This window comes from Balearica regulorum, chromosome 4 (genome assembly GCF_011004875.1).
Source record: "Balearica regulorum gibbericeps isolate bBalReg1 chromosome 4, bBalReg1.pri, whole genome shotgun sequence".
Taxonomy (NCBI): Eukaryota; Metazoa; Chordata; class Aves; order Gruiformes; family Gruidae; genus Balearica; species Balearica regulorum.
In genome coordinates this window covers 23,018,375-23,045,034 of record NC_046187.1, presented here as the reverse complement: position 1 = coordinate 23,045,034, position 26,660 = coordinate 23,018,375, and the positions used below count along the sequence as shown (strand labels likewise).

Sequence of the window (26,660 nt, the reverse complement as noted above, 5' to 3'; positions counted from 1 at the left end):
TCCATTCAGTCTTTCTACATATCTTTTGAATTTCAGTAAAAGACAAGATGCCTTATCTCAGAAAGAAATCAATTGACAGTTTTAGATTAGTTTTGATTTTGAAATAGTAGTATATTTATTCTGATTTTCCATGTCCATTTTAAAACAAAAAGGATCTTGGGACAGTTAGGAGGATAGTTAGATGCAGCAAATCTTTCCTTAATTTATTGATGAAGTTTGTAATCTATGCACTTTTGAGTTGCTGCTATTTTTCCACTAAGAATTTACTCTGGGCCAGGTTCAGTTGCAAAATAGAAACTTCATGGAGTTTTGGATTAGATCACCTGGAAACACTGTTTTCTTCTAGTATTCAGGTTCCCTTTTTTCGAAGGCATCCTTTGGAAAAAAAAATTACATCTAGTTTTTTGTGCCTCTTATTGCTTTGAAGGTGAAAATCATGGCAAGTGTCCTTCCTTACAACCACTGATGAATTGCAATTGAAAGTAAACAATAGTTCATTTTCATAGATAGCTAAGGCTATCTATTTTCTAGGCAACAATAAGGGGGTGAGGCCCAGATTAGATACAACCCCTATAAACTGGTTCCTACCTCACACTGCAAGTGACATGTATATATAATACCTTTAAAATGAGAAAGGCAGCCTTTATTTCAGATTTTCTCGTGAGAGGCCAAACAGCCAAGAGGTGTGTGGGAGAACGTCTACCTTACTCAGGGAGTCCTGAGCCAGCCAGATGCACTTTTCACAAATTTTTTTAGCAAACTGTCTGGCCTAGGTTTGTCTTATACTCCATGTCAGTGTTTTATTTATGAAGACTCTGTTTTCTGCCCTAGAATAAAACAAAGAGAATACTGTATGATTAAAGATTTTTAAAAACCTTTTATTATTGTTGATGTTAAGATTTAGAAGGTTTTAAATGATATAAAGGTAATATGTTTCATAACATTAAATGTGTTTAAAAACAATTGCTCCTTTTTTGTCCTTTTTTTGCTTGAAAATAACCAAGCTAAAAATTATCTATGTATCAAAATAGACTAATCTTTCTTATTTTGATATAAGACTATTTTAAAACTGCAGTGCGCTCTGTTCGTTCCCCATCCTAGGAACTGTTTGTCTTTAATACTGTTTGGTGCTTTACAGATGTTTCAGCAAAGACAAGGTGGGAAATCTGCTTTTTTAAAATACTCAAAGGTGAATTTCAATTTAGCTAGTGCTATGCAAATTTGAGACTGGATCTAAAGCTTCATCCAAGAATCTACCACCTTGCTTCTGGCCTTGGAAAAACTCATCCTTGTGACATGGCATTCCTGGAAATTGCCTGTAGGGAGGTCTACACAGCTGATGTACCAGTGCTCCTGAGATTTCCCAGGCAGATTTAAAGCATCAAGAAACATGCTCCAAGCTTCTGGTTATTCAAATTGGGATGTTTGAGGCTTGCCCAATGCTGATTTTCAGCCTGGAGCACAAGTAGGAAAGAAGTAAGAGGCTGATTGCACAAGGCCTAATCATATGAGGAGGTCTGGTTGAATGACATCAATCCATCACCGGGATTCCTTATGTAAGTAAAGCTTGTAGAAACTCCGTATCTACTGCTCTTGTTAACAAATTAGAAGAGCTGAGAGCCAAAAGTTATTATTTAACCCAATGAATATTTATCTGGCAACTTGCAGCCTGTGTTAGAAATGCACGTGCATGGAAAAGCTGGCTCTTGCTTTTGGAAATGCATTCATGTACATGTCAGCATGGAATCAACTTAGGTAATTGGTGCCCTGTTTATCTGGATCGAGATTTTAAGAACATTGTTAACATGGTTTCTAGGAAGGTGTCACTTGCTAGAGCAGCCTGAAGTGACAAGATCCTTTGGCCCACCCCACTGGGAAGCTGAAGTCCTTTTAAACATGCCAGCAAAGCACTCCTACACCACACGGTGTGCCAAAGAGTGGAGACAAAGCCTTGCCAGTCAGCCCCTTGCTGCTGCAAGAGCAGATGGCAAGCCAAAGCCTATGGCAGGATGTTTGGAAACCCACTGAAGGATGCTGATGGGGATTTATGGTCGGTTCTGCACTGGCCTGTGGGCTAAACTGAATTGTGTTGGCCTCAGTACTTTCAAATAATACATTTTTGGGGAGAAGACTACATATAGAGTTTTGTGTGCAGATTTGCTTATTAAATAAATAAATAAACAAATGCATCCCCCTGCAAATCTCCACTTTGGAGTCCCTATTAAGAATGTGAAATTGTGCCTAGAAATCAGGAAATTAAAAGATTGGGGCAGGGGTGTGTGCATGTGTGTATCCAAGTGGCTGGGATTTTCCCAGCAGATGGAAAGGAGATTTGCAGCTGTTATCAGCTTCAGCTCCTTTTGAAAATACTGGCTCTAAAGATGTATTCAATACTTGCACACAGACTGAATCTCCAGTAGTGCACATAAACTGAAGTCACAGAGATTAATTTAAAAATTAATTTATTTAATCAAATTCACTAAAATTTTAGGGTTTTATATATATTTAAAAGAAGAGGCTATGGGGAAAAAGAAAAATCAAATGGCTCCAGATATTTCCAATTTTGCAGTCTTGGAAAATAAGAGAAAAACCTGTATGGTTTTTGATTTGGTACCATCAACCTAGAGGGCTCCTGAGTACACCTACTAACTGAAGCATTTCGGAACCAGTTTCTTTGGCTTCTGGGTAAACAGTATCTGTCCATTCTTATTTGCCAATTTATCTTAGAATGCCCACGTTCACGGTTTCACTGATGGCTAGGTTAGTCTTTGCTTAATTACCGCTGAACTGTTAGGTGACAATTAATTGGATGTTGCTGTTTCTCTGTTTAGGTAAAAGGCTTTTCAGTATTCACTGTTACTATGCAAAATCTGTTTCATGTGAGATGACTGCATATCAAAGTGACTGGTATCTTAAAAAATGCAATAACCAGGACAGAAATGTAGTACATAGCAGATTTTTAAAATTTATTTTATTTTTCAGAAGACATTTGATTGGCAAGTTCTTAAAAATAAGAGTTGTTAGTTTAACCTTACAAAGAAAAAAACCAAACCAGGTTAATTTCAAGGAAAGAAACCACAAAATTAAAGGTAAAAATCACTGACAGAACTAAAAATTAGCAAAGTGGCAAAACTGAAGCTGGTATTTTTTGCTGTCTTTAAACTTCCCTTCAGTTTTTTTTCCACTCTTTATAGCTGGGACTCCTGTTAATTCTATTGATCAGGTATGTGCACTGTTCTTTGAAATTACTTTATTGAAATAATGGAAATAATTTTCTTCTTGTATTTTCTGATTCTTATGTATTACGTGAAGAAGTTACACAGCAAATACCAGCCTTAAACATCAATTCCTTTACTGGTAAGAATCACATTCTCCCTTTATCCCATCTTTCATTCCGGCATTGCAGACTTCTAGTGGCCTCTGGTGGTTCTTTGAAATTTGCCCACATCTGTAATTATTTCTGTGACAAAAAAGCTGCATAGCAGACAAGTACTTTCACCCTGATCCTGCCAATGTATAGCCCGTGTTTGAATGAGCGGAGTTATACTGCTGCTCTCATGTCTTTGTTACTAACTCAGTACAAAAGCTGCGTGTGTTGTTGGACTGAGGTATAAATCTTCAGGAAGACGTGGAGGGTTGCTAGTACTCTGTTCGTTAGAGAGATATAAATGTAAAATAATGCACTGGATGCTCACAAAGAGGACAAAACTTGGGTCTTCTTGCCCCTAGAAGTTCCCAAAAACCCAATCAACAGAGAAAAGGCTGGCTCCCCCCCCACTCCCCGTGTACTGTAGGATGCAGATAGTTGTTTGGTCTGTTTTTTTTTTAAAGTTACAAATATTTTAAAATATAAGTTGACTATTCTGTATACACTGTATGCAATGACATTTTTCAGTTGTTGCTTGTGCAGTAGCATGAATCCCTCCCATTCTAAGATGTACTAATGATATCATGAAAGATTTAAACTCATCTCACCTACCCCTGTGACTAGGGATAATGAAAGCGAAGGCAGGGTTTAAGTTGAAGGGAGATCAAACTGCCTGATGGGAAGACAGGCAGTGCTGAGATCTTAATCAGAATTTGGGAAACAGGAGAGAAAATATTTATAGGAGGTGATGCCGAGTTGGTGGCAGAAGCAGAGCGATGGTTCTCACAGCTTGCTTTCTCCTGTAAACGCCACCTGAAAAAAAAGGGGAGGAAAAACATTTCCATAAGCCCATATACCATGTTGGTATGGGATGTTGTACGTTAGTTTTGACCACTTTTTCCCAAACCTGTGCTCCTCTACGGCCTTGGACACTCTCTAGCATTTCACAACTTTGCTCGCTAGCCCCATTCAGTCAAGTTTTGCTTATTTCTGAGGTAGGCAACATCTTGCTGGTGCTCTCCTGCACAGATGTGGAGACAGTTACCTCAGGAACAGGGCTCAGAATCACTCTCGATCGTCTAAACCGGTAACGCTTGAACCTAACGGGGATTTTTTTTTTTTTTAACAACATGGTGCGTTACTTTTTGGGCAGAAAGCGGTGGTTTTTTTAATGGCTTAGTTGTCTCCCGTCGGGCACTAGGAAAGCGCGCCCTACCCGCCGCCATGTCGCGCCCGGCTAGGACAGCCCGCCTCCTCCCGCCTTAGCCCGGCCCCTCAGGTCGGCGCAGGCGGGGAAGCGCCGCGGCACCGGCGCTGCCGTTTCCCACCCCCTTCCTGCCTCTTCGCCCGTCGCCGCCGGCAGAGCTCAGGCCTTCATCGCAACGCCAGGCCGCCGCTGTGGTGAGGGCGGGCGGCAGCGAGCCGAGGAGTTGGGGCACCTGAGGCAGGCTGCGGGGAAGCGGCGAGTGCGGGGTAGGCTGGCCCGCCGGGTGGCGATTCCCAGCGCTCCGAGAGTCCGGGGCGTCGAGGTACGGGGCTGCAGCCGGTCTGGCTTTGCTGGGACTCGGGTCGGGTTGGTTTCGACGCCGGTCGGCTGTCTCCGTTGCGCCTGGAGATCCAGGTGTCGTTTCCCCCCGTTAGCCCGGCTGGGCAGTTAACAGTGAATCTGAGCGTGTTCTTTCTCTGTCTCTGCCGACTGAACAGGGAGCGTTGACTGGGATCCGCCTCTGGGAACCGTGGGTAGGTGGGATGAATCCAGGCCTCACTGCCATCCCAGCCTGCTGAACAGCAAGTAATTAATACTGCTTCAGCCTGCGCTTTGAGGTAAGAAACACTGTGAAACTGGCCCGCTGCTGCAGCTCTTGTGCTTTGCTGCTCTTCAGAGCATCTTAGTCCTTCTTGGTAACATGTAGCTTCCCAGTTGTCCCTGGCTTATGTCCCACAAGCAGCTGAGGCTTTAAAAAATGAAAGACATTACTTACACAGTTAAATAGAAGCCTGGCATTAAAACGGATAGTGTTGGCTTTTAAAAGGAAACAGGTGAGTGTATAAAGGTTGGGCATCTGGTAAGAACCAGGACGTCATGTTAGAATGGCTTTCCCCGCCCGTCCCCATATTACATGCCTTTCTTTGAGATGAATTCATTAACGGTTGAACTAAAATGAGAAATATAACTTGGATGTGGGCATATATTAACAAAGCTTTGTCCTAGAGCCACTTGACAAGAATACTACTGAGTCCTCTTTTGGAATTAGGTATTTTGCCATACCTGACAGGTACGCTGGCAGTAGCTCAGTGCTGCAATGGAAGATGTTGGAGGAGAACTGGGAATTGATAAATATACTGGAAGAGTCACTGTAAAATGAGTCTGTGTGATACAGGTGGAGAAGGTTCTTTTGTGGGTTAGTTGCAAATCCTCGTTGTTTATAAAAGGCTGTTTGAGAGGGCACACCGATAGAGATGGCTGTCAGCAACCACAGCAGAGGAAGCTGGGTGTTTTTACCCAGGGATGGATCACCTTTCCTCACCTTAGTACCACAATCTGTTTATATTGGGCAGTCCTGAGTGCTTGTGCTGTTTGTGGAGGGTGATCATGGAGGAGCAGAACAGCTTGGGGGTGATTGCTCTGGGCCGTTATGGGGTGGTGCTGGCTTAATTTGAGGGGAAATTCCAGTCTTATGTCTCAGGCAGTGGCTGAAATGAAGATTTATACCTAAGCAGGGACTGAAGTCTGTGACTCTCAGATGAGGTGTGTTGCTGTCTGGCTTGAGATCTGGGTCCTAGGATGATCTAGTAACATTGGCATTGCTTGTCTTCAGCCCTTGTTGTGTGAGGGCACAGGGCCTGCACTGAAGTGACTTGTGGAGTAGATTGCGATGGAGGTGCCTCATGTTGACGGTCTTGTGTGCTAGCTTACGTGTTGGAGTTAGTATCCACACTGTGGAAGAGCTTAACTGGTGAGATTTGTGGCCTGCTTTCAAAGTAACTCTCTTCTTTGCTGCACTACTTCTGCACTACTTTTGCACTTTCTAATTCAGCCTAAAAAATCAAAAGGACAAATTTCAGGTCAGAATGTTGTAGTCTCCAAGTTGTGACAGGCTGCAGGTGCCACACTTCAGAAATGTTAAAATGTTTGCCAGAACCATCGAACAGTAAATAGGAGTTAACCTTTGGGCAGGATTGCCTTGAAAGTTGTTTTACAGTATATCTGTGCTCTCCGAGAAAAAACTCCATAGTATGTTTGTGCCTTTACTTTTCAATCTCTTAGCAGAAAGAGTTGTCAGCCATGTCTAATTTCCAAGGCAGTTTGTAGGGAGTTGAAATACGATGTGTACCTTCCTAGTAGTGATGGGAACTGATCTTCTGGGTCAAACATGGGGTCTATTTTGCCTGTCCTGTATTTGGTGGCAGTCACCTGCCGGGTCCAGGAAGCACCAATTCCCAGCCTGCATAACTACGAAAGAAGCTGCCCAGTGGCTGGTTGTTCTTAATCCTGGTGGTTAGTTATCACTAAGGTAACTTCACAATGAAAAAGTCTTTGCTAATCACTGAAGGCCTTAATAGCACAAATTGTTTTTTCTTAAAATTCTATCAAACTGTTTAACTTGATGTCTTAGTTAAATGTTGCATTAATTCATATGTTTGGGTATTGATTTCTTCAGTTAGCTGAAACAGTAACTTGTTTCTTAAGGATTTTCAATTAACATAGAAATAATGCAGCATAAATAACTATTCCTCATCATTCAGGGATCTCCTATCTTCTCTTCAGAAAAAACACCAATTAGGTAGATGCAAGTTAAATGGCCTGGAGCCGTTAATATAATATGAAATTGGACTTCTAGTAAATCTAACTGTGACAAATACAAGAAGTAAGGCTTGTGTCCCCTCAGTGGGGAAATTGGTGTGTCTGTATTTTGAAATCATTTATTGAAGTTTTGGGAGTTCTTGTCTTTTGGCTTCTGTGCTTTTTAGTTATCTAGATGCTGTGGTGTTCTATAGGCTTCTTAATGTTCAAAGTCATTCCAATGTAACATTGCTTTTTTGTGTTTTTCAGTTCTTCAATTAAAGAATTGAGTGGGGGGGGCAGCTGTGAAATTGCATCCAATGTAACCAGATTATTTCTTTTTGTAACCCTTTTAGTGTAAACAAATCGCATTGCATCATGGCAGCAGACTCTATGGAAATTGATGATGCTTTGTATAGGTAAGAATATCTGATTTTTAAGTGTTGCTCTTGGCTTTTCAGCAACACTTAATTTACATGCAGTAACGTGAAAGACAAGGCATGAAAACACTCTACTGCCAATTAGGTAAAGGTGTGTGTACTCGTGCTGCTGTGTCCCTCCTTCTGTAACGCAAAAAACCCAAAGTGTTCAGCAAGTGAAATAGAACCCACTTCTTGCAAGGTTAGCAGTGAGAACTGGTTAAATTGAAGATGCAATCCATTTTTCTGTAAAACTGTTCTTTTATTGGTTTTATAACAGGTGTTTTCTGACCAGTAAAAGGCATAGGTAATTACTGTGGAGTTGTACAAAGGTCCGTTACTACCAATAATGTGTACTTTTTGGAAAACAGAAATAATACTTCTCCTATTTGCAATATGGATTTTCTTTTTGCCTTTGTCTTGATTCCCCTTTGACAAAGTAGATATTCCTCTTTCTTGTGTCTTGTCTTCTTTCACCTTCTTTTTGCCTTCCTTTTTGACATTATGTAATCTATCTCCTTTGTAATTTCATTTATTCCTCAGTCTTCGCCATACTTCTCTGTCTATCCTCAGACTTCAGGGTTTTTGATTTGGGGTTTTTTTGCTAGATTTTTTTAAAAAATTGTTTATTTTTATTATTATTTTTGTTTTAATTTGTTAGCTGGGAATGGCTTGAGATCATTTGGCATGGCAATAATTCAGAGAGCTTGTACTGGAACGAATGTTATCCCTGGAAAAACATGGTGGGATGAACGAATGTTATCCCTGGAAAAACGTGGTGGGATGAAAAGCTTTTTTATATTAAAGAAAAATAAATCACCTGTATGCTGGACAAACGAGGCTTCTTTTTAATTCAGTGCAATGCTTCCTGTGTTGTATGTGTCATTTTACTCTTTGGCACTAGTTTTATGAAAGTCATACTTTTCCTTGGTGGAAAAAGTCATGTTTAGAATGGTTTACTTTAATTGTATAGTTGGAAACTAAGAGTCTTTCAGAGCTCAGGATCTGACTACAAAAGCTGCTGCAACCTCTGGTTTGAAGATTTCTGATAACAGAGAAATTCTTTGGCTTGCTTGTGTCTTCAATAGACAATTCCAAAAACCTACTGTCCCGAATAGGTTTTACACTGATTTAAAATTAAAACTTATTTCTCTTTTCTAAAACCTGGCACTGAAAAGCTCTGTACTAAATGCATTTCACTGTTTGGATTGTGAGTGCAAACACTACATTTGATATACATATATTTCCTAAAGCACTATACGGTGTGCTTTAGGAAACAGATATGTGCATGTTATGTCCTCAGTTGCTTGTTGAATGGAGGGCTAGCAAATAAACTATGCACGTGTCACTAGTGACACACACTCATCTGCAGAACTTGGTATTGCAGATTAGAAACTGACTGGGATGATAGAATAACTGAAAATATTTGAACTTTTTTGGAAACCTCTGGGAGTTCTTGACTTGCCTTCATACGCTCTTGACTTTAGTTGTATCTTGTTTTGATCTGAATTTATCTTTGCTGTAGTCGCCAGAGGTATGTTCTTGGAGACACTGCAATGCAGAAGATGGCTCAGTCCCACGTATTCCTGAGTGGTATAGGTGGTCTTGGTGTGGAGATTGGTAAGTTAAGTAACATTTATTTAAGCAGATAGAAGTGTATGTAAACATACTGTCCCAGAATACTTGTAAAGCTTATTTTAGATGTAATAAGCATGTCTGAAGTACCTGAGTGAATTTATATGTGCATGATGCGTACGAGTAACATAGCAGATGCAGGAAAGATCCTGGACTTTTCTCTAGTAAGCTTTTTACTAGAACAACATTTCACATTTTACTTTAAAATGTGCTACCATGAGGGTGGATAATCCAAGTTATTCCTTTAGGCATCAGTATCAATGAATGTAACACAGGAACAGCTATAGCCCGAATTATCCCCCTGTAGGAAATGGGGGGGGGGGGTGTGGTAGGTAGGAGAACAGATGCAGTTTGGTGAAAAATTCATAACTGCCCTGGTGCAAGAGACTTGTTAACAATTTTCCTTACTCTTTATGAGCAAGACTTGTCTTGGCTGGTTCTTACCTGGGTTATTGCCCTTTCAGTTGGCTTTAATGGTACTCTGCACCAGATGCCAGAACAGAGTCGTGGGGTTTTGCAGTTTATTGTCATTACTGTCTCTGTAATCACGCTTGCGGGATGAACAGCTGACAAATGACAAATGTAGAGAGCCTTTTTAACCTTGCTCATGTTATTCTGCTTTCGGTGCTGCTGTAGAATGCTTGAGCCAAATGTAAAAGAGAACAAACCCTTAAGCTGTGAAGTTCTTAGCAATGGCATACTGTTATTGTCCACCCACATAACTATTAAATTACAGATTTGCAAGAAATCTACAACAGTGCCTCTCTCTCTCTCTTTTTTTTTTTTTTTTTCAGCCAAAAATATAATTCTGGCTGGGGTAAAGGTATGTAAAACAGTTCTGTTGTTGGGTATTCTTGGGTGAGCAGGAGAAAAAGGGACACCACTACTAGCCAGCTAATCTTAAGTTTCTGAAACTGTCTTTCAGTAGAAGGATTGCAAAACATTTAAGGACCTGGGAGTGAAAACTTTTAATAATCTGGATGTTCTAGTGGTACGGTCCGAGTCTCACGTTAATGTCCACTGCACTTTGAAATACCTCATGTAGTATTTTCGCCTGCAGCTGATCAGACTTTGAATGCTTTTGTACAAAGTGGCCTTTCCTAAATGGAGTGGTATAAACTCAAAAGCCAAACTGTTCAAAATATGTAATCCTATTTTGTCATCTGTCAGAAGCCTGTTGTGTAAATGTTAGAATGGTTGGGTGTTTTAATCCCGCAACTGCTTTTGTGCTGCTGGAATTAATTTTATTAGAGGGAAGCCTTTTAAAACTCTTTATTCCAATTAAAACAAAATTGTTTATAATTTTGGGAGTCCATTAATTTACAGATTGCCCATTAATCGCAGTGTGGCAAAAATCATCCTCAGTATTTAAATGCTCTCATTACTGCAAGGTGGGAGGAAAATGCTTAATGAAATGTGTATTGCGGATGTGTTTCTGTCTCTCAAACACTAAGAGTTCTCTTGGAATATGAGTTGGAGGAGCTTCTTCTTATACATGACACAACTAAATCTTCTGCAGTACTAGTCCTCCAGCATTTTATGGTGGGGCTTAATCTATCCTTTGGGGTGCTATGATCACATATGCTTCTTCCAGTAAATGCTTTTTACTGAACTCTCTTAGGCTCTTACAGTTCATGACACCAAGCAGTGCACAAAATGGGATTTGGGGATCAACTTCTTCATCCATGAAGACGATATTACCAGTCAAAGGAACAGGTTGGTGAAGTCTGTGAAGTGAGGGAGGACTGAACTTGACTAGGAGTTACAGTTTCATCAGTGGCAAAAATAACAGTTCATTGTCCAAGAGCTGCTAATACATATCAAATACTTGTTAAACCATTTCTCTGGAGTTACTGGCTTTGAGTATAGTGCTCAGGTATTAGGGGAAGTCTAGGCTGGGACTGGAGTTCTGTCTGAGTCAAATATTTAACTTGTCACAGTTGGGAGCTTGTAATGTAAATTTAATAGTGGAGGCCAGGGTACATTTCTTCCTTGGGCTTTTTCAGGCACCCGTTGGAGACTAGAAAACAGCCACGACACTAGGACATCAGTGAGTCTTGTTGCACGTTGGACAGAGCTGTTTTCCTCAGACCTGTTAGGAATTTAAGTGTGAATAAATGAGGGGTGATTGTTGACAGGAGACTTCCTGAGGGACTCTTGTAGGGCATGTGTGGTATGAAACTCTGTATCAAAATACAATTTTGTAGATACATAAAAAACTTGCCAGTTGCTGTTCTTTCAGGGCTGAGGCCACGCTTCATCGTATTGCAGAACTCAATCCATATGTCCATGTAGAAGCATCAACTGCACCACTAGATGAAACCACAGACCTGTCTTTTCTAATGCAGTACCAGGTATGTCACTCTTAAAGCAGTTGTATGTGGTATTTTGCTCAGAGCAAACAACTTGGATTTTTTTTTTATATAAGTAGATAAAATGAAAACAAACTTTAAAGTGCATTTTGAGATGATATAAAGAAAGAAGTCATTCTTGTATTTGGACTAATGAAATGGTTGTGCTTGTCTTTTTCAAGGTTGAAACTGGTTTTGTGTTCCTAGCGCTTTCTTACGACACTTATTATGGAATTTACTATGACAATAAATAGCTAAGTGAGATTGCCATGCAATATTTTTTTTGTTCAAAGGTGAAGCTGTGACTGGTTTTCTGCAGCTACATATCATAGGTGTTCTACATATATTTTGTGTGCTCTATTCCAGGCAGTAGAAACTCAGGCTATGTAATTAGAAAGATCACGTGTGTGTGTACCTAATGAAACATAAACTCCTCTGTGGTGGAATGAGGATGTTTTCAGTTGTTTAGTCAGCTGTCCTGCCTGTGTGCATGGCTTAGTCTGAGTTGGGAACTTTTACTGCATGGCCAGCGGTTATATCCAAGCTTACCAAGTTTTTGAATGTCCCAGCTATAATAAGCCATATATAACTGAATGGGACATGGTGCATATGCCTCGTAACCCAAGACTATCCTAAACTTTAAAAGATGCTTGCACAAATTGTATGTCTGCAATTTGATGAGCACCAGTACTTGAAGCTTGTGCAGACTTCTTGGTGTTGCACTGATGAGTAACATTTGTGTTTGTTTGTTTTGCTAACTTCAGTCTTAAAATTCAGGATCTACGTTTTTGCTGAGATGATCCATAACTGTTTTTCTAAGTATTCTAATTAGCTTTTGAGTTTCACAGCTGCTGGGGAAAAAAAAAAAAAAAAAAAGAAATAGCGTGAGAATTTGCTCTTCCTGCTCTTGCTCATCTTGTTTCCAGAACTTGTGGAGCAGTAACCTATCTGCTCTAATGTGTAATGAGAAAACTGACTCAAGACTGCTTTCACTATAACCTGTGGGGGAAAGGAATCAGGACACCTGAGTAACTTACTGTTAGTTAATGTTAGTACTACTTTTTCCATAGCCTGAAGATGTTAATTGCTTTTGGTGTCGTATATTTATTTCTGTTCTTGTTCACAGTGTGTCATATTGACTGAAGTAAGTCTGTTGCTGCAGAAGAAGATTAATGACTTCTGTCATGCTCAGCAGCCACCTATTAAGGTAATAGAAAAAATTAAACACATGAATGATCCATACAGTAAGCATTCTGGACCTCCAACATGTTTTATCCAGAGATGGAGACAGATAGCATGTTGATGGAGCAGTATGAGTTTTGGGAGTATGGTGCTGCTACTCTCTACGTGTGTCTGGTGTTATCTGGCTACCAGCCCAGATAACCATAGCTTGGTTCTAAAAGAAAATTAAAAAAAAGTAGTTCTGTTAAAGATATAGTTTTCACTGTTAACTCATAATTGTTCTGAAAGAACATGCTGAGACTGAATGTAACAGTAGTAGAAACGGCAGTATATCACTGCGTGTTGGTGTGCTTTCCGGGTTTTTGTGTAGGGGTTCTGAAATGCTCATGCCGGTTCCAGGCTGTCATGACTGCTGCGTTATAGTCAGTGGCCTGGGTGCACATGACAGGTTTCCACCGTAGAAGTTAAACCTGCTAGCCTTGCACAAGGTTGAATGTGAGAGGTCATTTCTTAGGCTTGTACTGTTTTAGGGATACTGATGATTTTTACTTTCTCTTGTAGTTCATCAGTGCAGATGTATATGGAATATGTTCACGTTTGTTTTGTGACTTCGGTGATGAATTTGAAGTACTGGATACAACAGGAGAGGAGCCAAAGGAGATCTTCATTTCAAATATAACGCAAGTAAGGGATAAAAGTCATTGTGCTGCTTTAATTTTTTTTTTTTAATGACTCGTTATTGGCTGTGTGACCAAGCAGAGTGTTTCATTTTGGCAGCCTGCTAAGCAGTTGAAAATTGGCAGCATAGCAGAGGCAAACAAACTTACTTCATTCTTCTGTCTCAATCAAAACCAGTCAGTAATAACATGCTCACATTGTAGAGCATACTGATGCCTCCTGGTCATTACTTACAATGTAATTGAGTAAATTTTTTTTTTTTTTTTTTTTTTTAGAGACAGAAATGAGGAGATGTAGAGAAAGAACATAGCCTTGGAGTGGGAATGGGTTAAGTGTTCTAAGGAAGCCCTGAAACAGGCATGAAAATAGCCATTTTTTATGAGAAACTGCAGCACATATAGAGGAGCACTGCTGGAATGATCAAGGGGATTGACAGCCTGTTTGGGGGAAAAAAATAAAAGGGGGGTGTTTGTTTTAACCTACCAAAGCAGAAGTGACGAGAAGAGAATATTATTGCTAATGCTTTCAGTGCAGAACGTTAGAGGGGATGTCCATTTGATCTTGTATTGTTGTTATTTATAAATGGAAATGGCTTTAGCTTCTTCTCTCAACTCTGGTAGTCTAGACTATAACCTCGTTCATCCAGTAGCAAGTCTTTTGTCCTATCTCCAGTCTAGATGTAATAATAATCAAACTAGAAGGGATAGTATAGCAAGTTGGGTTTGGTCTGAATTAAAGCTCGTGATATGATGATTTAGGTAGCCTGTTCTTTGGTATCTTTAAAAGGGAATGGATGACTTGATTGTTGTCTTTAATTACCTAAAAGAGTACACAGTTATGTTTCATGGCTTGTGCTGATTGCCTGCCAAGTCAAGGAATTAATATATACCTGTATATATATCCTGTGATTCATAATCTGATACTTGAGTTTAGTTGTATCTTACTTCCACTCTCTGAAGTGTAAAACTGACCAGAATTCCAACTCAATACCAAAAACACCATCAAGTGACTATTTTTGTCCTGTGGACAGGGTTGAGGTGGCATTTTGTCCCTAAAATCAGAGAAGAATTGTTTTCTGGTCAACTCATTTGCCATTCTCCACGCCACAGAGAATGTAGTCCACTGTAATTACATTTTATGCTACTTAACTGAAATCTTTCTAATATTCGGAGCTCAGAAAGGGATGGCAGGAGACGTTACAGGCTAGGCTTGCTTGCAAATCCACTATATTACAGCCTGAGCTGTACCACAAGGTCTTCATGAGCTGTCCTCAGGCTGCAGAGGGACCTCTGTGTGCATGGGAGGTTGGCATGACATCCTGTAATAGGATGAGATGTTGTCTGAGAGTCCAGCAAGTGTAAGCTTGCTTGTTTGGGATCCGCTTGAAGCTGTGGCTTTCCTGTATTTAAGGATGTCCAGCTTTGTAAGCTTCCTAATTTTCAGGAATAAGTTTGGCCTGTCCTTTTTAAGGAGATCAGATGGAAAGGAAGCATGGGGTAATAAGGACCATTCACAAGACTTCATTTCTTAGTATCTGTGAAAATTTCTTTGAACATATAGTCTATTTTTTGTTTGGAAAAAAATGATAAATTGGCTGCTACTTCAAAACAGAACAATGAATTTGACTGCTAAGAATTAACATGCAGTTTGTTAACATGCTGAGAACTGTAAAAGGTAAAAATGAGAGTCTGTGTTAGAAAAGACTTAAACTGAAAATGACTGAAAAAGTTCTCGTAGGTAACTCCCTTGTTATGTTATGGCAGAACTGAGATGCTAAAAGTGTTAGAGGCTGCAGTTTGAATAGGCAAAAAGCTGTGTGTCTACGATAAAGCATGACTCCTTTACACAAGACAGTTTCCTCCTTGCTAACTTTGCTATTTTTGCCTTCAGTCAAATCCTGGTATTGTCACTTGCCTTGAAAATCATCCACACAGGCTTGAAACAGGACAGTTTTTAACCTTCCGGGAAGTTAATGGAATGTCATGCTTAAATGGATCCACACACCAAATAACAGGTAAACTGTTGCTGACTCATTTGCAAGGTGTTTATTTTTTGGCCTGTTTTAGCTCGCTGTAGTGTTAGTTACTGTGATCAAAGGAGTGCTGGGTTGTGCAGGCCTCCAGTGAGCTTGCACAAAAAAATTGCTTTCTGGTGCAAAGTGTTGTCTTGACTCCATTTCCATTTGGTAAAGTTTTTCCAAACTCATCTTGACGCTTAAGGACGAGTGGAAACTCTAAGCTAGTGGAAACTAGTTGGCAGCCTCTGAGGTTACCGTCGTTAGTTTGCTGATGAAACTGCTTTGTTTTTTGGAGGGTCCTGTAATGCCTGTGCTTCTGTCATGGTTTTGGACTGCATTAACACCAGTTTGTATGTCACTGTTTGCCTTGTAGTTTTTTGAGTAACAATTTAAGTGTACGGGGATGCATTGACATCATCCTGTTTCTAAATATGCTTTTGAAGTGATTCTCATGATTTAAGTTTACCTTGCTTTGGTCTACATCATGCATGTCTTAAGGCATACTACTTGGTTCCTTTTGGATGCTGGGGAACTGCCCCGTTCCCAGGTCTGAATGCCTGTTTTTGTCTGGAGCAGAAGAGAGGGCTCGTGTGTGTGTGTTGTTTGTTTGCAACTGTTTTGTGGTCTGATACAAAAACAGTACCCTTGAAACATGTGATTGAGTCTGTTGTCTCTGAACCCTTTTGTTTTGCTAGTGCTGATGCTGTGTTTAGTGCTAATACTGTGTTCAGTTCCTTCCTCTTAACCATGGCCCAGCTTTTGGTTGCAGTTTTCCATGAATTAACAGTTTTTGTGCCATCTTGCTTTATTTGAATGGTGCTCCAGATGGTATGAGAGGAAAGATGTGACTTAAATGCTCCAGCTGCCCTTTTTGATTGCCTGTTGTTCTAGTCACAGGGCTAAAATCCTACTCTGAGCAATATACTGGACACTGCTGTGCACAGTCTAAATAAAACTGAGAGTGATTTCAGTTTTGTTACAGAGCTGTGGTCATCAGAATTCTTGTTAAATCTGCTGCCACTTCAAAAAGCTTATAACAGATCATGTGAAACTAATACTTTAGCCTAGAAACTGGCAGAGGGGGCAATCCTGTTAGGAGGATCAACTGTGTTTATGGTTTCAAAGCAAGGTTGCACACTACAAAATCACAGTGTGAAAAGCATTGGCAAAACTCCACTTTATTGTGTACGGAATTGTAGTATCCATTGACAATTTTAATTATTAGTCACTGTTTATTCTCTTCTCTCTTCAGTGGTGTCACCTTATTCCTTCAGCATTGGTGATACATCAGATATGGAGCCTTACTTACATGGAGGCATAGCTGTCCAAGTGAAGACACCCAAGATGTTTTACTTTGTGAGTGTGCTTGACATAACCAGATTCTTGAGTTTAATGGTCTGAGCACTGGAAGCAGAGTTCAGCAGATATGTCGTTTGGTTACCTGTGATTTGGGTTTGCACTAATTCTATTTGGTAGGAATAGTGATAGTGATTTACTAAACCATAGAGATTAGGAAATATTTCGAAGTTACCTGCCAGTGTAGAGGAAAAAAAATTATGGGCAGCCTATCCCTGTAGTGCTGGGCACTCCATGAAGGTCCATGAATATGTGGTTTCTTGGGGGCCTTCTGAGAAGACACTTGGGTGAGTTTCTATAAGAGGAGTTGCAAACTACATGGTGCTGTGTGCCTTTTTGGGCTCGCAGAAAGTAGAACCATGTCTGCCTTCAAACAGTCTTCTAAAGAGCTGGGAGCGAGGACCAGCTGCTTCTGATATGAGAATGCACAGCTTGGTATCTTGTCTCTGTGAAGCAGTAGCTTCCTGTTCTTCCCGAGTGGGGAAGTTCCACAAGCAAGCAGCCAGCTGCCTATAAAATCTCTGGTAGCCAACCTCAGAGCAGTTTGAGAGATGGGTCTTGCCACTAGGATGTGAAACATCTCTGACCATTTTTGATTGACAAAACTTGCAGTAGATGATTATTTTATGCATCTTTTGTGGCATTAATAACAGAGAGAGTAATAGTAGTGCTAGTAAGAGAGGATATTTGGTTCGTAGTCTCTCCATGAAGAGTATTGATTTGTCAGGTAGGAGTGACTGTTGTGTCCTTAAGTGTGTGTGTTGTTATCATGAATTCTGTTTTTCCAGGAACGGTTGGAGAAGCAGATAACAAATCCATTATGCCTTGTTGCGGATTTTAGCAAGCCTGAGGTATGTGGGGATTTGGGCGTAAGTGCTTTAATGTTAAAACTGCATGGAATATAATCTGCAGCTTTGTGTAGAACAATATAATTTCTGAACTCTATTCTGTAGTAGTTAAATAGGAGTTTAAAGTATGAAATAAGTGATGCATCAGTTTGTGTGGTCATATACGGTATGGTTTAGATCACTGTAGTGGCTTATTATCCATGATTTGCACCAAGTATATTGTAAATGCGTAGCTCAACCACCTCTGCTGTTTAAAATCTTGGTGTTTGATAAGTCTTTAATTCATGAGAGTGTAAATTTTGCAAGTGACACAATGATTTTTCCTGTATTTACCGATGTTTGGTTGATAAAAATGGCATCAAAGCTGGGATAACCAGAAAAAGGTGATCATTGGTTGGTTGGAGTTAACAATGTAAGAATATTTTTTTTTTTGTTTGAAAAAATGATTCACAGGTGTTTGTTTAAAAAAAAACAACAAAAAAACCACAACAAAACCCTGAGAGGAAGCTAGCAGTATTTGCCTCTAACACAATTTTAGTTAAGTATTATGGACATGCAAGGCATGTAAGTCTTGGGCTCATCAACATTTTTTAGTTTAAGATTTTAATCTAATGACTTTTCATTTGATAATGTAAGATCTGATTTACCTGTTCAGGTTTTCCAATTTTGACCCTTAATGCTGGGCTTTGCTATTGATGTTTGGCAAAATGCAGTGCATTCTAGTGTCTAGTTAAAAGAAGATTACTGCATTTTCCAATTTCAGCATTAAATTATTTTGGGGACTTTTTAGTTGGACTTAGTTGAAGTGGGTGCTGAATGTGTGTGAAGGGTATTGCATTACTACTGAGTCATACCTCAGAATCCCACTTTGTAAAACCGTTAGTGTAAGATATTTCGAATTCACTTTTTAAAGCTATTTAAAAACTTTTTTGAGTCGTATGGTTCAGAGACAAGGAAGTAAAATGTTAACAGAAGAGTTCAAATAGTTGCTTTTGTTTCTTTCCATTTTCTTGACTTTATAACTGAACAACAGCTATTGTTGTCTTAACAGGCACCTTTGCAGATCCATGTTGCCATGCTTGCCTTGAACCACTTCCAGGAGAACTTTGGTCGCGGACCAAACATTGGGTAATGCAGCAGTTTTGTGTTTGCTAAGCTTTGAATCACACCGTCGCAGAGGAAGGTGTTTGACATGGTTACGATTTAGTCAATTCAAAATTTATTAATAGGATGAGTTAAATCAAAGGTTGAATTTTAGTAGCACTCAATGATTGACAATTTAAAGATTTACAAGTAATTCAGTAAAATATATTATGATCAAAACAGTGACTTAATTACAGATTGAAAGATGACAAGATTCACACTAACTTATGATAAGGTATCTTAAATTGAAGTGTGTGTATATATATATATGTAAACATAAAACATAGAGGTACAAACAGAAATACTTGGGCCCAGTGATATATGCCACCCACACTCATAAATGCAAATGTGTATATTTAAACACATATATAAGTAGAGAGGTGGATGAAATAAGCTAACTTATAGTTAAAATTTCCCTCTTTGAGTTTGGAGTAAATACTTACAATGCATCAGCATCCTCAAGAGGCAATAGTTGAGAATGCTGGCTTTGTCCTGGCCTTCCGTCGGTGGATGATTCTCGAGAGGTTTGTGCCTGAGAGGCATCCCAGCTCAAGGGAGATGCTGGTCACAGCCTACTGTGATCCAGGAGAGATCAAAGGGTCTCACTTAGAATCACTATTTATAGGATCCAAGATAATTGACTTTTGTCAGGTACTTTTCCACTTTGACCCAGCTTGGATGGCGAAATACTCTGGTACTCTCCACCACTTGTGCAGACTCAGAACTTTTCTGGCATCTCCCCCTTTTGGGCCACAGCTTACATACAGGAGCACCAGGTTGTCATGAGGTGATTTATTATCATTATTGTTCCCAAGCAATAAGGGAGCAAGAATATCATGGTTCAAGCACAGATGTACCAGGCCATTCCCATTACCAAAGAAGCAAGAACCAGGCACGTCAAGGGGGCATCTTAACTCTCTGGCCTGCTGCTCAGGTATGTGGCCCAGAAAAGGGGGGAGAAATTGCACCAAGTACTGAGCGGCTCAAGAGAGGGGAGTTGCACCACCACACAGACACGTCTCTCCTTTTATTGTAGTTACTGGTCTGATGTGCAGCATGGTACCTTGTCTTTCCAGTATTTAATAGATGACATAGAAATGAAGAGTTGAAATCTAGATGAAAAATGTTACCTAAGGCATGTCTGGGTTTGTAACAGGGCTTTCCCAATATAGTAATGGCACTTTCTGGATCCAGGTAGACAGAAAATGCACCTGGAGGAAGTTTTTTCATATTGTGGGATTAATATGGAAAAGTCGTTTCAGTGATTCCTGCATTAGCCTGTAGCTTACGGATTTAAAAAAACAAAAGGCCTGAAGGATTTGTTTTTCAGTATTTTTTTTTCACCTGTAGTTCCTGATGTGCATAATTTTGAATTAGACGAGAAAAAAACTATAAAAAAAGAAAAGTATAAGTCTTAGGGCTGGAGTTGCACCTGGGCTTCTCCACTGAGACTTCTGTTCTTGAGCTAACTGTAACATAGAAGTGCATCTTTAATGCTCACTGTTAAAGCCAATATAAATTTCCAAACTCTTCCCACTGCATCCAGTGCTTTTTTCTCCATTGACTGTGTTTCTAGAAGGACTCTGGAATGTTTGTGATCATTATTGTTTCTACCCTGGTGTTTAGATGCCTTCAAGATGCTGAGGAAATGCTGAAAATAGCCATGTCTATAAGTGAAACACTGGAAAACAAAGTGAGTAAGGAATCATTATCATTATGAGTCATTTTTGATGCGCTCATTTACTTGCCTAAAGGTCATGCTTTAGTTGTTGGTCTTTGTTCTGGTCTTTGTATCCATCTTTAGATGGATCAGCTGGCCTTCTGAAGTCCACGCGAAGAGACAGAATGGTGTTTCAGCATGGGTTCAACCGAATGTTCATCTGACATGAAGGCTGAATCCTGTGACTATATGAATCCAGCTTTTAGATAAATGCATATCACAAGTACAGGGTATACAGTGGATCTGTTTTGGCTGGAAACCTTTTTGCTAGTCAGAGTGAAATAATTTGTCTTTTACTGAAGAACAATCATCTGTGAGACTGTCAAGCACTGACTTGCTCGATTGAAGGGATAAATCTGTTGTTATTATGTCTTATTTTTCAGCCTCAGGTGAATGGACATGTAGTGAAATGGCTGTCTAGGACTGCTCAGGGATTTCTAGCTCCTCTGGCTGCAGCAGTGGGTGGTGTTGCTAGCCAGGAAGTCTTGAAAGCAGTAACAGGAAAATTTTCTCCGTTGCAGCAGTGGGTAAGGCTGTCTTTGGTTTTGGATCTTTATTTTGACAGTGATGTTATGAATATATAAATGCTGTATGATCAAAATAGCCTGAACAGGGGAAGAAAAAAAATAAAAGACTTGAGAATGAATTTAGGAAAAAATAGAATGGTTTTATGTGTACAAGAAAAATGCAGCCAGTTTTAGTTAAAATTTTTGTATTTGGGGTTCAGACATCACATTCTTTTTTCCCACAAGCAAGGAGAGCATTGGCCTGTCAGTGCATGGCTGCAAAGGTGTGATATAGTCCAGATGCCAGTTTAAGCTACTGTACACAAGAGCAGTGTTTTCAGACTCTCAGGATATGTGTCAGAATAAAGTTAGATTAAAAAACTTCACAGTCTAATTTGGGGCTGGGGCAGTAACATGCCTGTCAGAAGTCAAAAGTGCTTTTTCCTGTCCACTAAAATTATAAAGTGCACTGTAGGGAGCTGAATGCTGTATAGTCTTCCATTGACAGTAAAAACTTTGTGCTTCTAAATTTCTAGACTCTGTACATAGAAAATATTTACTTTGGTTTTTAAATGAAAATAACATGAATATTTTTCACAGGTTTTTATTGTTTTGGTTTGGGTTTGTTTTTTTTTTATTTTTTACAGCTATATATAGATATGTTGGACATTGTAACACCTCTAGAAAAGATGGGCTCTGAAGAATTTCTGCCACGGTAAATATAACTATCTGCTGTTTTATGTGCTGTTCACATCTGAGTTGAAAGCAGGCACAGATGATGTCTTTTAAAATTAGTTCATTGCCATTTGCTGGAGGGACAGGTTTGAGGTTGAGAATGTGTGTCCTATTTGTGCATGGGAGGACTAGGAACTCCAGGGGACTTGGTCTGATTTTCTTAGTACATGTCAAAGTGCAGTTTGGCATCAGTGATACTACCGTGATAAATGGCAACTTACTCGTCTTTTGGTTTTTTTTCCCCTATGCCTACATAGGGGAGATAGGTATGATGCCTTGAGGGCTTGTATTGGAGAGACTCTGTGCCAGAAGCTGCATGATTTGAACGTTTTCTTGGTGAGTATGACTGACACTGTTACACTTTTTGCAAAGGCTTTGTCGGTACAGCAAATGTCCACTGTGTTCAAAATAATGAGAGCAGCCCTGATGATGTGTGCCACTGCAGAATAAATGATCCACAGTTGTAATGAGACTTGTGTACTATACTTGTCCTCGTGGTTTTCACTTATCTTTCTGACTCTAAAAATGTTATTTTCTTTAGGTTGGCTGTGGAGCGATAGGCTGTGAAATGCTAAAAAACTTCGCACTTCTTGGTGTCGGTACTGGGCAGGACAAAGGATTAGTAAGTCATCTGTAAACCTCACTTATTAAAAAGTAATGTAACGAGGAATAATTAAATAATTAGACTACTTTAAAAAGTTAAAAATCTAAGCCTTATTTCAGGTTGATCTCTGCGTAGAGGATAAAATGGCCTCAGCACAGAGTGGAAGTAGTGTGCAATTAGAAGCAGAACACACTTGGAGCAGTCTTGCTGTATTTTGATTTTTTAAAACAAATTTCAATCAGTCAGTATAGGCAGAACTGTTAACCACAGTGGTTGCCAACAGGAGTGCTTTGTTTTGACAAGTTTCTGTAGAGATTTCATCAAGATTATTGCTCAGTGCTACACTTAAGTTGTAACTTCAGCTGTTGCTTTTGCCCCTTCTGACTTAGGTTACAATTACAGATCCAGACTTGATAGAGAAATCCAACCTGAACAGGCAGTTTCTTTTTCGACCTCATCACATACAGGTAGGCTTTCTTGTTCAATAAACTTTCTGGATGATTGTTCTGTTTCCCTGTCCTGTGTCCCCACCGAGAGCTGAACTTGTGAGTGTACATACTTCTGTCCATTACAGCCTTTAAGTCTTTTCTGAAGTCCAATATCTTTTAAAACAGTACCTAGAACCATGTTGGCATCCCACTTAGCACTAGTATCAGTTGAGTAAAATTGGTTGGTCTGATAATAATTTGTACTGGTGTCTGACTAACGATATCTCTCAAACTTGAGAATTGGTTGAGGAATGCTGTGTTGCATAAGAAGCTGCCATGGGTTAATATGCCAGAAATGCTTTTTCTGTTTATGTGGAAATATACCATTGAAATTCAGGGAGAATAAAACAGAACAACAAAAAATAGACAGCACTGGCAGAAGTGTTCTCAATAGAAGAGCTACTGCTAATGGCACTTGACCAAACTTGCTATCTTATGACTTAATTCAGTCTTCATTAAGCTGGTAAATAGCATGGTAGAAACCCATGTACGTTCAGTAAATGTGTGATACAGAAACTGTTAATTCCATAGAAGCAGAGAGAATATCCCTGTACTTGCAAACAGCACAAAATAAAAGGTAGCTCAGATCTTGACAGCAGTGGGGAAAAGGCATTCCCTTGCCCAAAATCCAGCGGCTGGATTTTCTGCCTCCTGTTCACATCTAGTAAATCTGGGAGCAAATTACATTTTGGATGGACAGATAAATGGAAGGTGAACTCTGCAAGCTTTCAGAAGCCCCAGTCTTGAGTTCCACTGTTCTAAGAGCTGATCCCTAGATAATTGAAGCTAGTATAGTTAGAAGTGTCAGGTAGGTTAAGAACTGTATTTCACTTTAACTTCAGAAATCGGCATTGTGTGGAGTGCCTTGCAGTAATGTGATTATTCACAGGTGTTTGATGTCTATGCTGCATAGACATAGTCACAATAACTACAGGGTTTATCCTCTGACAGTCGTGGACTGCTCCTTTCTTCTGGGGTTTTGTGAGCATTGAGAAGCAGCACGTGGCATCAGTTTCAGTTACTCGATACACTTCTGCACCATTTAAGCACTTTCACCTTGTGGTCTCTGATAAACTACTTTAAACTCAAAATAAAACTAGATTAATAAAATATTTATTAGTGAGGGAGGTATATGATTAAAGAATTTACTTTGTTGTATGTTTTGCATACTACCATTTCTGTCAGTGAATTGTTATCTGATCAGCAAATGAAGTCAATACTTGTGTGTTCCAGATGTTCTTTATCTGAATATTGTTGATGTAGATATGTATTTATACTTTCAGAAACCTAAAAGCTATACTGCAGCAGAAGCAACTCTGAACATCAATCCTTACTTAAAGATAGACTCATATATTAATAAAGTTTGTCCAGCCACTGAGAACACTTACAGCGATGAATTCTATACCAAGCAGGATGTGATTGTGACCGCTTTGGACAATGTTGAGGCAAGGAGATACATTGATAGGTAGGTTGTGGAAAGGAAGCGAGGGCTACTTTTCACACTTATGTGAACTCTGCTTTTCTATTCTTAATCTTCCTGGTCTGCAACTGCTTATAAGATCTGATAGCAAATTGCACAGATTTATCTTTCTCCTTTATAGGGATGCTGGCTGCAGGGAGGAAGGGGTTTATACTCATGGTGGAAACCAATTCTGCTGTTGTGTGGCTGCTACTGTTCACATAGCAGAGAGCAGCAGAGAGAATACTGTGGCAGTCTTACAGTTGAGTTATTTATGTGTAAGAATATGTATTTAAATTTATAAGTAGGGATCTTTATATTTAAAAAGAATTACTAATGCTCCTAACCCAGGTAGGCTCAGGTTTATGGTATCCTGATCTAAGTTGAAATAGCTCTTCTTATTTAATCTTTTCTTTTCCCGAGTTTGGTGCAAGCTTTCCACTCTTCTGAAAGTGCCTAGAGTCAATTCTGGTTATGCTCTGGTAATTTCTGCAAGGCAAGAGTGTAGTGATTACACCGTATTCTAATAGTCTGTGTCTTTCCATGTCAGTCGTTGTGTAGCAAACCTGCGTCCTCTTATAGACTCTGGAACTATGGGAACAAAAGGACACACGGAAGTTATTGTGCCTCATCTGACAGAGTCCTACAATAGTCATGTAAGTGTTTTAAGACCATCACTTACCTTCTGTAGCTAGTCTCATAAAGCCCTCTGATTCTTTAATTGTTTATGTATCTGTCTAAAATAAGTGGCCTGTTTGAGTTGCTGTAGATCAGTACTATTAGGAAATAATTACTTCCTTGGTTTCTGAAAAAAAGCTCACAGGAAATAAAATTTGAGCAGACTGGAGATACCATGTCTGCTACCTAGCTGATGATTACAACTAGGCCAATAATTAAAAGCAACTACTATATAAATCATGAAACACAAGCTTTGGAAAAAGTCCTAATTCTGAAGTGCTTCCAAGGGACTAAATTATTTTTTTTTCCTCCTTGAAAACTCCCTTCTAAAGCATCCCTTGCAATGCTAAGGGCTTGCAGGGGAGTGGCTGGAAAGCTGCCTGATATAAAAGGACCTGGGGGTGTTGGTCAACAACCAGCTGAATATGAGCCAGCAGTGTGCCCAGGTGGCCAAGAAGGCCAACAGCATCCTGGCTTGTATCAGAAATGGTGTGGCCAGCAGGACTAGGGGAGAGATTGTCCCCCTGTACTCAGCACTGGTGAGCTTGCACCTCGAGTGCAGTGCTCAGTTTCGGGCCCTTCACTGTAAGAAGGACATGGAGGTGCTGGAGCGTGTCCAGAGAAGGGCAACGAAGCTGGTGAAGGGTCTGGAGCACAGGTCTGATGAGGAGCGGCTGAGGGAACTGGGGTTGTTTAGCCTGGAGAAAAGGAGGCTGAGGGGAGACCTTATGGCTCTCTACAGCTCCCTGAAAGGAGGTTGTAGCCAGGTGGGTGTTGGTCTCTTCTCCCAAGTAACAAGTGATAGGACAAGAGGAAATGGCCTCAAGTTGTGCCAGAGAAGGTTTAGATTGGATGTTAGGAAAAATTTCTTCATGGAGGGGGTTGTGAATCACTGGAACAGGCTGCCCAGGGAAGTGATTGAGTCACCATCCCTGGAGGTATTTAAAAGACGTGTATGTGTGGTGCTTAGGGACATGGTTTAGTGGTCAACTTGATGATCTTAAAGGTTTTTTCCAATGAAAACGTTTCTCTGATTCTATAAATAAGATTCTAGTCCCACAATGCATTGCAAACTGGTTTTGTACTTGTGGGTTTGTTTTAGAACTGCTTTCTGCCTGCTTATTGTGTTCTTGGTGAATATCACCTCCACAGGCTGGTACACAAGCCTCTGTAGTAGGAATTACTCTGCCAGTTTCTACAAGCATACATAACAGTTCTGTTTCAGTGGGGAAGGGGAAAATGAACCTTCAAACTCTTGCAGTATCCCTCTGCTTAAGTTCTTATGAAACTGCCTTTACAAGGTAGAAATTCACTGTTTGAGAACACTGTGAAATGGTGCTATGTGGACAGAGACAGGATTTTGAGCATTCTAACGGTCTTGCTAAGAAGTCTTTCTGGCCTTGAGTGAAAGGGTATATTTCCTTTGAGAGTGTATGTGAATGCGAACTGCACATCTTGGAAAAGCTGGCTGGCAATTTCTTCTGTTGTTTGTGTTTCAGTTTTACTTTCTAGTGTTGAGTTTAGACTATTCTTCATAAACAGGAAGTGATACCTTAGTGTTCATAGAACAAATTTTGTTCTAAGCATAAATAAGCCACCTTGTATTTTATAACAGTGGAGGTTTTAATCTTACATAGTTTAGAAATTCTTGGTGCTGTTATTAGTAATAAACTTTAATAAGACTACATTT

General features: G+C 39.8%; 1 protein-coding gene across 1 annotated transcript in view; it reads left to right on the top strand.

Annotated features, from left to right (window-relative positions):
- Positions 1 to 7,506: 7,506 nt before the first annotated feature.
- UBA6 (ubiquitin like modifier activating enzyme 6) overlaps positions 7,507 to 26,660 on the top strand; it is a 30,148-nt gene continuing 10,994 nt past the window's right edge. The window contains exons 1-19 of the mRNA XM_010304961.2: positions 7,507 to 7,570; positions 9,096 to 9,190; positions 10,000 to 10,028; positions 10,827 to 10,921; positions 11,448 to 11,559; positions 12,683 to 12,763; positions 13,300 to 13,422; positions 15,307 to 15,430; positions 16,686 to 16,789; positions 17,578 to 17,640; positions 18,689 to 18,765; positions 20,407 to 20,473; positions 20,884 to 21,027; positions 21,654 to 21,721; positions 21,999 to 22,077; positions 22,283 to 22,363; positions 22,735 to 22,812; positions 24,117 to 24,298; positions 24,843 to 24,948. Of these exons, the coding sequence (XP_010303263.1) occupies positions 7,530 to 7,570; positions 9,096 to 9,190; positions 10,000 to 10,028; positions 10,827 to 10,921; positions 11,448 to 11,559; positions 12,683 to 12,763; positions 13,300 to 13,422; positions 15,307 to 15,430; positions 16,686 to 16,789; positions 17,578 to 17,640; positions 18,689 to 18,765; positions 20,407 to 20,473; positions 20,884 to 21,027; positions 21,654 to 21,721; positions 21,999 to 22,077; positions 22,283 to 22,363; positions 22,735 to 22,812; positions 24,117 to 24,298; positions 24,843 to 24,948 (1,749 nt within the window). The 5' untranslated portion in view covers positions 7,507 to 7,529. The remainder of the gene's footprint in view (positions 7,571 to 9,095; positions 9,191 to 9,999; positions 10,029 to 10,826; positions 10,922 to 11,447; positions 11,560 to 12,682; positions 12,764 to 13,299; positions 13,423 to 15,306; positions 15,431 to 16,685; positions 16,790 to 17,577; positions 17,641 to 18,688; positions 18,766 to 20,406; positions 20,474 to 20,883; positions 21,028 to 21,653; positions 21,722 to 21,998; positions 22,078 to 22,282; positions 22,364 to 22,734; positions 22,813 to 24,116; positions 24,299 to 24,842; positions 24,949 to 26,660) is intronic.